The sequence below is a fragment of the Gopherus flavomarginatus genome, chromosome 3 (assembly GCF_025201925.1).
Source record: "Gopherus flavomarginatus isolate rGopFla2 chromosome 3, rGopFla2.mat.asm, whole genome shotgun sequence".
NCBI classification, from domain to species: domain Eukaryota; kingdom Metazoa; phylum Chordata; order Testudines; family Testudinidae; genus Gopherus; species Gopherus flavomarginatus.
Genome location: NC_066619.1, coordinates 235,915,020 through 235,929,443, shown reverse-complemented (window position 1 = coordinate 235,929,443; position 14,424 = coordinate 235,915,020). Strand labels below are relative to the sequence as shown.

General features: G+C 39.8%; 1 protein-coding gene across 3 annotated transcripts in view; it reads right to left on the bottom strand.

Annotated features, from left to right (window-relative positions):
- CORIN (corin, serine peptidase) overlaps positions 1-14,424 on the bottom strand; it is a 299,165-nt gene that overhangs the window by 245,614 nt on the left and 39,127 nt on the right. For all 3 annotated transcript variants that reach the window (XM_050947416.1, XM_050947417.1, XM_050947418.1), the window contains exon 3: positions 1,578-2,030. In XM_050947416.1, the coding sequence (XP_050803373.1) occupies positions 1,578-2,030 (453 nt within the window). The remainder of the gene's footprint in view (positions 1-1,577; positions 2,031-14,424) is intronic.

Here is a 14,424-nt window from a genome sequence, read left to right as displayed (position 1 = left end):
TCCTATGATTCTAGGACAGCAGAGGAGCCAGGAGCCTAGAGTGAGTGTCCTTTGTGGACCACAAGGGAGAAATATACATGCATTTGCTCTGAACTGTGACAACAGTGTGTAATATATTCCTAAAATTTACTCAAGAAGAGAAATCAGAGCTCCCAGCCATCTACCCCTTTCCATGGGAGAGGTTAGTACAGCCATATTTTTTGGAAGCTTTCCTTGTTTTTGTGTCATTGTAGGAGGAAAAAGGAAATAGGACTTGGAAATGTCTCTTTGGATTTAGCTTATCCTCTGTTGTGCTGAAGAAGGGAAAAGCAGATAAAGGCGTCCTCAGTGCTGAAGACATAAATCGTATCTCACATAAAAATTTTACACTAAGGGTTTTCTGATGCGACATTCTTAAATCACATCAGCTCAGCTTGAATGATACAACAATGATTAAAAATCTCAGCTAAATCAGTATCGGCTGTTACTGTTTAACTAGCCACAGTGCCCGGCAGCAGAGTATGGCACACATCATTCTCCTTAAAATAACCAGTAATATAAATCTTTCAGAAGCAGTTACCACCATGAGACACTGTCTCTCTACCCCGCTACAGAAGTTCTCAAAAACACCATGATATTACTAATAGACTGCCATTCTCACATCATTCTGGTTACCATTTCATCTCTGATTAAATCAGATAGCTGATTTATTCCAGTTCTGTGAAGATACCTTTGTGGGTATCAGATGATCAACAGCAAGACAATGGTATCAAAATAAAAGGGAGCATTCAATGTTATTTTAATACTGTACCACTGCGTTTTAGAAAACTATGCAGGAATGATACCAATGAGTCCCTCCCCCATCCCGCCAAACTCTGCTAATAAAATTACCATAGTGTTATGGTATTGCACCAGTAGCTGCAGTCATAATGGTAAAACCTGACCACGATTATCTTCAATAGTATTTGTTATTGTTTATTATTTCTTTAGAGTACCCACAAATGTGATAGAATATGTATTTGTAAAGAACCTATTAGCTTCAAATTGGGCAGGAATTTGTCCAATAAGATATGAAAAAATGTAACCTTAACATTCAGGCCCCTATTCAGCACTGTGTCTAATTTTAAGCATGTGAGTAGGCCCATTGACTTCAATGCAACTATTCATGCACTTAAAGTTAAATGTGTTTAAACCATCTTACTGAATTGGGGCCTAAACTGATTTTTAAAATCACTTGAAATATGAAAGAACTCAGTCAAAAACACAGGGTTAAAGTCTGCAATAACTCACTTTCAGCCAAGATAAACATGCAAAGCTATCACAATATGCAATATGTCAACCAAACAAACAGCAGTCTAAGTAAGAGTTACTTAACCGCAAAGGAGGTTCATGTCTCTTCTGCATCAGGGCTGACTATGTATTCTGATAAATTGATTCCTTAAGATATGGAACCTACATGATGAAAACTATCTAGAACTGACTTCTATTCCTGAGAATTCATGGGTTTGGGAAGTATTCCAATCACAATACCAACTGTATTTTTTTTTGTACTTTTTGTGTCATAATTAGTTACAGAGTCAAATAAAATATCATCTTACTTTTTTTCAGATTCATTTCTTGTACAGCAGCTGGATGGATAGAACTTAATGTAGGTAGAGAGGATATCCTGTCTGTGATCTTGATGGATGTGTCTGTGGACCAAAGAGTTTTCTCCTCTGTAGCGGCAAATGACCACGTATGGTCTTCAGGGGCGCTGGTCAAAATACCAACATCTGCAGTAGTGGTGTTGAATGGTGGGGCTGGTGTAATAGGAGCCAAGGAATCTTCCTGTAAGGCCTGCCTAAACATACTTAAGTTTTCATGCATTTGGTCAATATGGGATAAAGGGCTTTGGGTCCAGGATGATGGCAGCACTTTGAGATCCACTGTGGGAACCACATTCGAACCATTTTCAACAATACTTGGAAAAGGAATGTCAGATGTTCGAATGTTACCACCAGCAGCTAGAAGGTCACTCCCATTTGAATAAAAACATGTTTTTTCTAATATACCTGGAAGAGAAAAAAAATGTTCAACACTTACAATCAACACATTCACTAGGATTATTAGGAAGGACAGAAATGTAACCAAATAGTTTTTGAAGGCTATACTACTTCTAACACAATAATTGTTAAATTAATGTTGTGACAGTGCACCCCATACCCTTCACAGTGATAGTATGATATGATTAAGACATACATTATAATGTATTTTATGCAAGATAAGTCATGTGAGGTGTCTTTGGAAAAGTTACCATTTGCTGAATATGATTATTCTATTTGTATGCATGTATCACTTTTGTATCTGAAGTTATGAATATTGATTATGTATCTGTATTTTCAAATGTAGTTACACCTGGGTAATGCCCACTAGAAAAGATGCTTTCAGTCTAGAGTGCGGGTGTGGAAGGGCCTATTCAGGGCAGTGGGCCATTAGGAAAAAACAATAGGCCTTAAGAGAAGCTTATCTCCCATCTGGGGAGCCTTCCTGAGAATGCAACAGACCGCCTCTGAGTAATGGCTGCTATGAATCTACAAGGACATGTGATGAGACCACATGTTTCTGGCCTCCGTCTTCGGATGTCAATATTTTTCCACAGACTGGTCTGGAAACCAAGTTTTGGGAACAAAGGGTTCTCCCCACATGCAAAAGCTATATAAGGCAGGGAGTGATATCATCTGGTCTGTGTTCTTCACTCCTCACACAAGAAGAATCCTGGAAACACCTGAGGAACAAAGACTGAACTGGGGGAAGTGCTGGACCCAAGGTAAAGAGACTTTTAGCCTGTGAATGAAACACCTGGGGATTCCAAACTGTAAAGCAACTACAGCTTGCCCCTTAAGAATCTGCAGTCTGCTTGTATCATCTCTTAGGGTAAGACTTTGCTAATCATATCCAATCTATTTAGTATATCAAGCTTACTTTGCATTTTTTGTTTATTTGCTAAGTAATCTGCTTTGATCTGTTTGCTATCACTTATAATCACTTAAAATCTTTTGTAGTTAATAAACGTGTTTTTGCTTTATCTAAACAAGTGCGTTGGAATGAAGTATGTGGGAATCATAACTCAGGGACAAAGGTAGTTGCATATTCCTCTCCACTTTGAGGGACGGAGCTTACGCTTTACAGTTTTTTAATGAGCTTATGCTGTACAGTTCCCTGTGCAGCACAAGACAGTATAATTTTGAGTTCATACTCCAGAGGAGGCGTGTATCTGAGGAGTTGGGAGTTGCCTCAGCTGTAGCCTTCCTATGCAGGGGCTGATCAGAGAGCCCGCATGTACCTGCTGCTGGGTGCGTCCCTACCTGTATGTATGCTGACAAAAGTGCAGGCTGGAGAGCTTTGCAGCTTGTCACAGCAGTACAGTGTGAGAGGGAGCCAGGCTGGTGGGTCAGGGGGCTTAGTGATACCCCAAGTTCCAGATGGCACCGGTCAGAAATGTATTTTTACTTGTAAAAAGTTTCATAGGTCAGATGTTTTAGTTCTATTCTAAGAATTTTCAAAAGGGCCATCAAGTAAAATAAAACCACAGCCAAATAAAAGCCATAACATATTATTAATTCGCCACCCACCACAAATAAGTAGTCCTCACAAAACACAAACTAAAAACATTTTAGCCTTATCCAGAATGAAGTCACTGGACTTCTTTTTTTTTTTTCTTTTTTTTTTTTTAGAAGGGCAGATTAGAATGGGAGCATGTGTGATGTGTAGTTGTTCTAAGCAGCATTTTATTAACAAGAAATAATTTTCCTTCCACTGCATCACTACTAGTCTACACATTGCCCACTGTATCTTTAGAAGGCTACTTTCCAGCTTCAGAGATGATATATTTTTAACACAGTAACATTTAAAATGGAAAGTAGACATTGTTTTCTATGTATAGCATTAGGAAATTTAAAGTTCAATGCTAAAAAAATAGATTCAAGAATTATTTGGCTTCATACTCTAGTGCTTAAGAAGATTTTTTTTAATATATTTATGTCTAGAAATCTAGACAATTGATATACTGTATTTTATTGGTTTAGAGTAAAACAAACATATTGTGTTTATCTGTATGTTTTTGACACTTACAAATTATTACTAGACACAAATCAGCTTATATACAGCTGCCTTCTGTCTTAACATTGTGATAACTCGGAAGATGACATGGTTCTATATGCTTCAGAAAATTCAACCCAAATGATAAAATAGTCTGTGCTTAACCATGTCTGTTTATAAAGATATTTAATTTGTTGTAGCACGTGATGAAGACACATGAATTACATACAGGAATAATTAACTTGCTGAAAATTATTACATTTAAAAATGGGTATGGGCACACTTATCTAATAGTTTTGTTAGTTGTTCAAGGGTTATATTTAAGGGCTATTTACAAAGTGGATAAAAAGCACTATTCTGTACTGTAGTATATGAAACATATGGTAAATAGGAATTATTTTTGCTCCTAGTTAATCATTTAAGGGAGTATAATGACATACATTTACTTGTAATAGCTAGACAGACAGATATATTCCATTACAAATAATTAAAGGGAGTTCCTCAGCACATAAACCATTTCATCAGCTGTTCTTAAACACCCCACTAGTAGAGATCAGTATTATTAATAGCCAACCTTGTTGCCTTTTCACCAAATCCTGGAATGTGAAAGTGCCCAGCAGCAAATGTTAAGCTGAAGTCTTAATTGTATACAGTTGTTCTTACTGTTCTGGTATGCTACAATTGCTAAGACTGCACTGCCTTTTTGAACACAGAACAACACTCTTTCTTTCTTTGAACTTCCCCAGTTCAAAATGTTTCTACATCAATAAAGAAAAGCGAACATGTAATAGTTGTGTTTAAGGCTACTGGAACTTGACAGGACTCTACCCCATCATGAGTTTAAACACTTCTCTGGTATGCATTATTATATAAACAGAAAAGTAAATGCAAAGAATGACCTTCCCTTTAGAGACTAAACATAAATGCACCACCACTCCTCTTAATCAACATCTAAAGCAAAAGTGTGGCTCGCTTCAGCCAGGTTCAAGATGGGAAGAAGAAACAACACACAATCTTCAGAGAGCACAAAGGTGGCTTAAAACCACTAGGTATAAACTGACTCCAACTCTGAGCTCAACTGTAAAAAGTATATAAATGTTCATAAATATCAAAATAACCTATTATAACAAATGTTAAAAGTACAACTCCTCCACAAAAGTTGAATCAGGCCACACAAAAAGCTTACTAATATAACTCAGACCGTGTTAAAATCTTGTTTAGCAAACGAGAAAATGTAAGTATCAGAGGGGTAGCCATGTTAGTTTGTATCCACAAAAATAACGAGGAGACGGTGGCACCTTAAAGACTAACAGAGTTATTTGGGCATAAGCTTTCCTGGGTAAAAAAACCCCACTTCTTCAGAGGCATGCATGCATCCATGCATCTGAAGAAGTGAGGTTTTTTTACCCAGGAAAGCTTATGCCCAAATAAATCTGTTAGTCTTTAAGGTGTCACCAGACTCCTCATTGTATTTGAAGAAAATATAAGTCCACCAATAATAAACCAAAATTAGAGTGTCATACATTAAGCCTAGTTAGTAAACAAAATAATGAGGGAATGGGCTATTCCACCCACCCTCCCTTTTTGAGTCCTTAAATAAAAACACCTTGGGTAGGGTGACCATATTTCCTGAAGGGAAAATGGGACACAGCATTGGGCTGGCCCATGTGGTCTGTCCTGTTCCACACACACATATATACCCCGCCACCTCTGTGCAGAGCTGGCCTGAGCTGCTCTTGTCTGCAGGCACACACCCCTGATCAAGTTGGCAAGAGCACACGGGACATATACCCATTTTTGCCAAAAAAGTCAGGACAGCTAGGACAGGGCTTAAGAAAGGGTTTGTCCCAGCCAAAATGGGACATATGGTGACCTTAACCTCGAGGGGGAAATATAGAAAACAGTATGGATGCTACTAACACAAGCATCAGCCTTATGACTGCTGCCACCACTGTCTCCTGGGATTCTGGGCCTTTGTCAGCCTAATCCTGAGATGTCCTGACCACACGAGGCCACAAAGTGGCACCAGTTGACACTGTCACCTCTACTGCCTCTAGCTGAATCCCATACACAACCTGGGATGACATGGGATCAGAGTTTAACAGCTCATCTCAACTAATGTCTTCTCTTTTACCCAAAAAGACAATTATTACAATCTTCAATACCATCTAAAAGACTGTCAAACACAGTTTTTTTCCCCTCTAAAATTCTCTCCAACTAAAAGGAAAAAAATATAGTTAAAATAAAAGTAATAATTTAATACTTTATATTTCAAATGTTTTAATTGTACTTCCTTCTTTTCTTTATCTTTAATAAGAAGTTAAAAGGGTTTTTAATAGTGTATTTGCTATAGTACTAAGCAGGCTAACGTCTCTGTATGCCAAACTCCAGAGATCTTATTTAACACCATTTACTGTTAGACAGCAACAAAGTTATGTTAATACCTTTAGCCTATATATTACAGCTAAATAAAAACAACTCTCTCTACCCCACCCTCTCTGCTATGAGTTCTGTGGCACAGCTCTTAGAGACACAGCACAGAATCTTACCCATAACGTGTGTAATATTTTAGAATGCAGGGGTAAAACAAAGCCATCTAAATTGCAGTATCAAAGTTCTATTATTTCCTGCAACTTTCTACTGTCCCTGATTTTAAGGGAGTTGTGGTTTGGAGAAATTTGCTGTATGTGTTTCACTGAGACACTTAAAATCTCCCAAATTTAGATCTTCTCAACAGTAGTAACCCCTTGCTTGAGCCTTCTGGTCAGGCTAGACAGAAGAATGAATGTGCACTGATGTCACAAACAGTGACAATACTAATAAAAATCTTAGCAGATGGTATTAGGCATGCTCAAAAATTACTTTCAAGCATTTGTAGCTTTATTTGAATATTGTTTCCCAAAACTAAGCAAAAGCACTGACTCTCAATGGCTATGACCCTTCCATGTTTCAAGTTTCAAACTTTTGCCACTTTTTGTTCTACCCTTTAAAAATTAAAAGTGGGTTCTTTTTTCTTCCACTGGAAAAATGTAATTTTTGTTTTCAATCTCCTATAATTAAAACAATAGCTAAGAGGGTTTGGTTCTTACTTTACCTCTTGTTTCTTCCACAGCTTCAACCCCCCCACCTGCCTCTGCCCCCTCCCTCATGTTCCCCTCCCTCAGCATGGAATACCAAGAATGCAAAATTTCAGCCCAAAACTTGAAAGTTTGAAAAACCTGTGAATACAAGAAAATGAGGGCATACATTATATAACACTGAAAATGCTAGGTACATTATAGATATATTGCCAGATAAGTCCCTGCCCCAAAGAGATTTTAACCTAAACAATATACCACAATGTCTGAAAAAGATAAGATTTTTTCTAAACTCTTACTCAGTTGTCCCTATTATATTCCCATACAGCCTTATTTCACTCTTGGTTATAAACCAGAATTATACATATTTCCTATAATCTCTGGTGGCTTCAGTTTTAAATCTTTTGTTGATTTCCCCTAACACTTGCACATTTAGCCAATGCTTTTCTCTTTCCTACATTAAAAATTTTAGTTTTAGATTTCCCTTCCCTAGTGAGAGTAACTCCCACCCTCTAGCCTCCCATCGTCCTACTGGCTGCACCACATAATATCATAAGAACATAAGAATGGCCATACTGGGTCAGACCAAAGGTCCATCCAGCCCAGTATCCTGTACCCTATGTTCATCCCCAGCACAGTGGCTTTTCCAAATCTACTATGTACTCATTCAATTGCTGCAGACTTCTTAAAGCCCTGTAAAAGTCCTTAGACTAAAATAAGTCTTTCAAAGAAGGCAGAAAGGGAGCAAAGAAGGGAAGCTAAGAGGTTGGTGTCATTGTGGAGGCAGAGCTATGGCTTTTGGGATATTACCTATGTACTTCCATACTTTCAAATCTTTGTGCATATGCTAAATTTGACCTTAAATTTTAATTTCATTGGTTTCTAGCAGTTGTTTGTTTTTGGTTTTGTATAACTCCCATGTTGTTGTAAGGATTTTAATCCCTAAATTACTGGTACATACCCTCAAACTTTAATCTGATTTTAACAAAAATGTTTTTTTTGTCTAGGAACAATGTTCCAGAAAGTCGAGCAGAACTAGTTAATTTCAAGGCTCATAAGAAAAAAGCACAATCCCAGATCCTCAAAAGTATTTAGGTGCCTAATTCCCACTGATTAGAGATTCCTTGAGGAGCTCAGCCATGGAGCTTTAAAACAATATTTAATATATCTCCAAAGTACTTAGAGTTGTGTTTCTGCAAGGTCTTAAACCAGAGGTGGGCAAACTATGGCCCACAGGCCACATCCGGCCCATGGGACCCTCCTGCCCAGCCCCTGAGCTCCTGCCCCGGGAGGCTACCCCCGGCCCTTCCCCTACATTTCCCCCTGCCCTGCAGCCTGAGCTCGCCCCGCTGCCGGTGCAGTGCTCTGGGCATTGGGGCTGCGAGCTCCTGGGGCAGCACGGCTGCAGAGCCCAGCCTGACGCGGTGTGGCTGGGAGAGTTGTGTTGGTGTCACTAGGCATAAATCTAGGCCTCACTGAACCAAAGCTCCTCCATGTTGAACTCTACTTGATCTAGAAAGCTAGCAGCTGTGAAATTAAATGTGTAACAGTAAGTTATCAGTTGCAGCACAGCTCAAACCGGTCTAAAGCAGTGGTGATAAGGCCTGTGCACCTTTAGCAGAAGGACAAGATAACTTGCAGAAGGAAAACTTACTAACGAGCTGCCGCGGCCAAGATTACTTAATGCACCTGCACTTACGTAACTGCTACAGGGGGAGGAAGGGGGGGGGGGAAGAAAGAGAAAAAAAAACTTATAAAAAGGGAAAAGCCGCTTGTGTAGGTGTGCATGATTTGAGGCGTTCGTCTCCTTGCACCGCTTTGAGATCTCAAATAAACTTTGCTTGCTTCTCCACCCTGGTGTGTGTTCATTGGCGCTTCGCACTCTGGGCAATGAACCACTGTTGCGTGCCTCAGGCACCCTCTGTGCCTGCAACAGTTGGATAGAGGGCAGGGGAGTTTGGGGTGGTGGCCAGGGGGCGGGGGTGTGGATAGGAGTTGAGGTAGTTAGAGGATGGGGAACAGGGGCGTTGAATGCGGGTAGGAGTCCCAGGGGGGCAGTCAGAAAGGAGAGAGGGGGTTGGATGGGGCTTGGGGGTTCCAGGCAGTCAGGGGACAGGGAGAAGGTGTGGTTGGTGGGGAAGGGGTCCTGGGGGGGCAGTCAGGAAGGAGAGCAGGGGTTGGTTGGAGAGTCTGGGGCTGTCAGGGGACAGGGAGCAGAGAGGTGGATGGGGCAAGAGTCCCAGGAGGGTTATCGGGGGGCGAGAAGCAGGGGAGGCAGATGGGGTGGGTCCAGGCCATGCCTGGATGTTTGGGGAGGCACAAGCCTCCCCTAACCGGTCCTCCATACAATTTTGGAAACTGGATGCAGCCATAGGCCAAAAAGTTTGCCCGCCTCTGTCTTAAACAATACACTACAACATGCATTATATAAAAAAGATACACTATGGATTTCATTCATTTACATACGTGTGTTATATCAAAATAATCTGTAGACATGTGTGTGCATATGTCCATGTGCATATGGCCAAATATTAAAATTAATAAATGTACCTGTTTTGGATTTGCATCTCAAACTACATTTGGAGATGACCAGATGATGGAAGCATATGGCATGCTGTCATTTGGTATGTTCAGTATAAAAATGAGAGCTATGCACCAAGCTCATTCAGTTCAGAGCAATACCATGCCGAATATTTTACTGACCATTTTCCAGTTGTTATTTGCTAGTGGAAAATTAATATTTTATTTAAAGATGTGCAACAGACAGTGATGAGATCTAAAAAAGATTCACATACTCTAAGCTAGAAGCCCAACAAAGAGGATTAAACGGCAATTTTGGCTGTGTGTAGTGAGGGTGACTTCTAGGCCATTGCTACAACAAGTAAGGTCAGACTAGCCTAAAAATGTGATCAAACAAAGCAAAGAGCCTAATGAAGAGTATGTAACAGATCAACCAGTTAGAGAGAGAACAAAATATTGGTTTATGATTCATTACAGAAATATTTTTAACCAGTTTGCAACTATCTACTGGTACCTCCTCAGCAGGCTGGTCCTATTGTAGGTACTGAAACTTACAGAGTTGGAGGTGGAAGGCAATTTGAATACAGGACTTTGATGTTTTGACAATTTGTGGTGGGAGGGTAGGTGTTGGTCAAACCTACCAGGATAGGCGAACCACTGGATATCACAGCTTATTCTAGCCCCTATCTCAACCAGGAACTGACCCAGCACTGGGCCTGAGCCCTTTGAAACAATTAGGTAACTGTAACGTTCTAAGTGCTTAATTTGGGATATACACTGAGATCACTCACAAACTAAAGCAATAGCAGAATGCAGTGGCTGGTTTACTATGCAGAGATTATCAGAAGCACATTACAATTGTCCGTGACCTGCACACTTTGCAAACAGGCTTCTAGGGAGAATTCAAGGTGTTTGTTGCAAACCTGTAAAGCCCTAAATAGTTGTATATTTTACTATATGTAAATAGAGCCCAAAGTGCTCCTCTGAAGCCTCAGAGGCAGGGGAGGAGGGTTTTGTCTGGAAAAGAAAAATCCTTTTCCCCTTTAAGGATTGCTGCATCCCCTCCCTTCCTCATGGGCTTGAGGAGAGGAGGAAGATGGCACTCTGTGGCTGATCGGTAGGACAGAGGAGTGCAACATAAGCCTATTCACTCCCACATACTCAGTAGGAAGGTCTTATAAGCCCTTTTGCCTGGTCAAGGGTGTCATTCTGTGCTAAGAAGAAAAGCTTCCCCCTCCTTCCCCTCTTGAAATTAGAGTAGGATCCAGTGTGGCAGCCTTGCTGTGGGTATTATCCTGATCACCTTTATGGGGCTAGGAAGGAATTTTGTCCTCACTGTCAAACTGGCCTGAGAGGGGTAGGTTTTTTTACCTTCCTCACAGTAGTGCAAGGAGCTGGTGGGGTAGGTTCACTTGTAAAACTCATTTTGGCACAACTTGGCAGAATGTCTGGTACAGTGAGGAGACAACCCCATCTTCTCCGCCCTCTTATCCCTTGTACAAGGGGAGGGTGATAGGGAGCCTGAAATGGTGCTGGGACCAATTTACTGGGGTGGGGCAGATGATGGCAACCATTCAGATTGCAATAGGAGGGATGACCTGCACTGAATGAGTTATGACAACATAGCATTGGTACCTATTGGGGCTTTTATAAACCAAAATAAATATAACACTGACCTAAAGCCACCACTGCATCTCAGAAATCAGTCCGAAAGTCTGTAACCATGGTAATCAATCCCTTTGCACTGGCCGCTGAGTGCTGCTTGACTGGCTCCCCAGGAACAAATACACGTTTGCTGAATCCATGTCTCCGCCATCACATTATGTCTGCATGCACTCCAGCTTGCCACATTTTTTTTGGGGTGGGGGGGGGGCTGCAGAAGTCACTTGGGGATGGAGAAACAGTTCTGCATTGGATACAATGGTGCCATGTTCTGGCAATTTGATTGGGAACCGGCATCAGAGCTACATGTATTGTTCCAAGCTTCCAGGGAATTCAGTGATGGGAAGTTCTTTAAAGGGAATTAGTACATGGAGTGGAGGCCTGCAGATTAAGACACATGGAGGCTGGTTCTGGACATTATCTTCTTGAAATGCTTCCCTGTCCTATTTCCATAGGGAGAGACAGATTCAAGAATAAGCAGGTAGATTTCTGGTCCAATGCCATGTCCCTGCTGCACACTATCTCCCAGGATTGGTCACACTTTTGCGGTGAGGTTCCTAACTCTGAACACCTGTTTTATAGCAAATCAGACTCTGAGTATCAACAATGGCATTGCTGACGTTTTGTCTTGCTTCCAGAAGGTCAAGTTTTAAGCCTCTATGCCAAGAGCTACTGTGGATTCTAAGGTTATGTTATATTTTGGAAACTTGAGGCCTGACTGCATTGAGGCTAGGAGGAATATCAGTAGCCCTTAGGGCATGGTGAACATAAGATGTTAGGGTCTCTAAGGTCTCATTATTCACGGCTCAAGATGGTTTCCTTCAAAAAAGCATGTATTTTCTGTGGCCTTAATTCAGTTATAGCAAGCAATTCGACTATATCTGTGCAGCCAAAAAGTGTTTCATTTTGTATCAGTATGGCTAGCTTCCTCAAAAAATGTACGGTTTTCACATTGTGCATGCTAGCCAAAAATTGTCAGTGACTGAGAATCCACCATGACTCTTGATAAGTTGTTCCAATAGTTAATTATTCTCACTGTTAAAAATGTATACCTTATTTCCAGTCTGTATTTGTCTAGCTTCAACTTCCAAGCACGGGCACATGGTATACCTTTTTCTCCTAGACTGAAGAACCCATTATTAAATACATACTTATAGTCTGTAATCAAGTAACCCCTTTACCTTCTCTTTGTTAAGCTAAATAGATTGAGCTCCTTGATTCTATCACTGTAAGGCATGTTTTCAAATCCTTTAATCATTTTTGTGGCTCTTCTCTGAACCGTCTCCAATTTATCAACTTCCTTCTTGAATTGTGACCACCAGAACTGGACACCGTATTCCAGCAGCAGTTGCAATAGTGCCAAACAAAGAGATAAAATAACTGCTCCTCCTTCTACTCAGTATTCCCTTTGTTTATGGTAGAGGACCACACAGAAGTCAGTATATAAGAAGTAAAATGCTTTATCTATACAAAATTCCCCAGATCCTGTTTCTTGGTCTTTTTTAATAACTGACTGACTTTCAATTATGGTCCAATGAATATCAAATAGTTTTGTTTTCCCTACAAGAGTTTGCTATTGCTAAGCAGCTGTGACTTAGTGTTATTGTGCCCCATCGGAAATCTTTTTTTATTTAATTAAGAAGTGACTCAATGTTGTTCTAAAAATTAGTATTCAAAAGTGAAGGATATTTAACTTCTCAAACCAAAAAGAGTAGTGAATGATGTTTTGTAAGTCTTTGTAGGATAGGGTTATTTTTAAAGTTGGTAATATTTGCATAGGGTGCAATTACTCAGAAGTAGGTAGCACTCAATGTGAGAAATGGTTATAGAACATGGCCCATAGATTATAAATGCAAGCTTACATTCAAGACGGTCTTCTTGCTTTATAGTTAACCTTTTCTAAGGAGCTATTCAAACCACGGCATCAGTTATTATTTGTTTTTCTTGAAAATAATCCAAATTCAATCTACTTTAACTTATTGTATTTCTATCGACTGCTGCTTTTCTTTAAAAGGAAGACGACCCTGTAAGTTTAACACATACCATATTTTAAAATGTATGCACAATTGTAAGTAAAATCTGTAATGTCCTAACAAAAAATAAAAAAAAAAATAAAAAAGGGGACGTGCCTTTTATAACTATTAAACAAGAGTTAGTTTAGAGATTGCCACCTGCCACACAGAAATCAGAGAGCTGTTCTAAATTGAGCCCATTCATTTCATTTCTCATTTTTAGGACATCCACATTTTCAGAATGTTTTCCCTTTCTGCCTCTTTTTCCCCATCACATATCAACAGTCTATGATGCACTATAATGTGATTTCTTTGTAGCCTGTAACTCCAGACAAATTTAAACTGTATGAAGTGGCCTTAATGGATCATTTTATGAACCTCCGCACTACCTCTAACAGCTAGTTCCCAAATATGCTTCAGTCAGGAGAGCAAGAAATTAGGGTCCAATCTCATCAGGTGCTCATTATTCTCAATGCCCATCAATATCAAGGGGAGTTGTAAGAGATTAGAACCTCATAAAATCCAGTCCTTTGTTTCTTTCAAAGTTTAATTATTTAGGCAGCCCACAAACCAGCTTACAGTCCTTAAAAAGGGATTCCCAATCCCCACTATCTTTCTCTTCTCCATGATATGACCCAGTCACTTAGTAATTAGGAGCCTCAGGTTTGTTCTGAAAGCCAAATTTCCTCAATAGCAGCTGACATCACTGCTTCCACTTCATATGAGAAGAACATTTGCTACAAAGCATCCTCCTGATAGGTTCACAAATGTGTCATTATTTCTGGCAAGTAAGAGATAGAAGAACAACCAGAAACAAGAAGCATATGCATATAAAAGAATGTAAAAGCTTTGAGAGAAATATATTCCTTATTTCTGCAGTGAGATTTTAAAATAAGCATGACTTTTGTGTATTCAATTTAAAAGCCTGCTGTTATATCTACTTTAACATATTTTTGTCAGATAGTCATATTAATTTGCACCTCCTTATTCATTATTTACATTGCCTTTTCTTCTCTGCATACAGATTAATATAATTTCACAGCCCAATTTTTCAAGAGTGATTAGTGATTTGAGGTACCTTACTTTAGACACCTTAA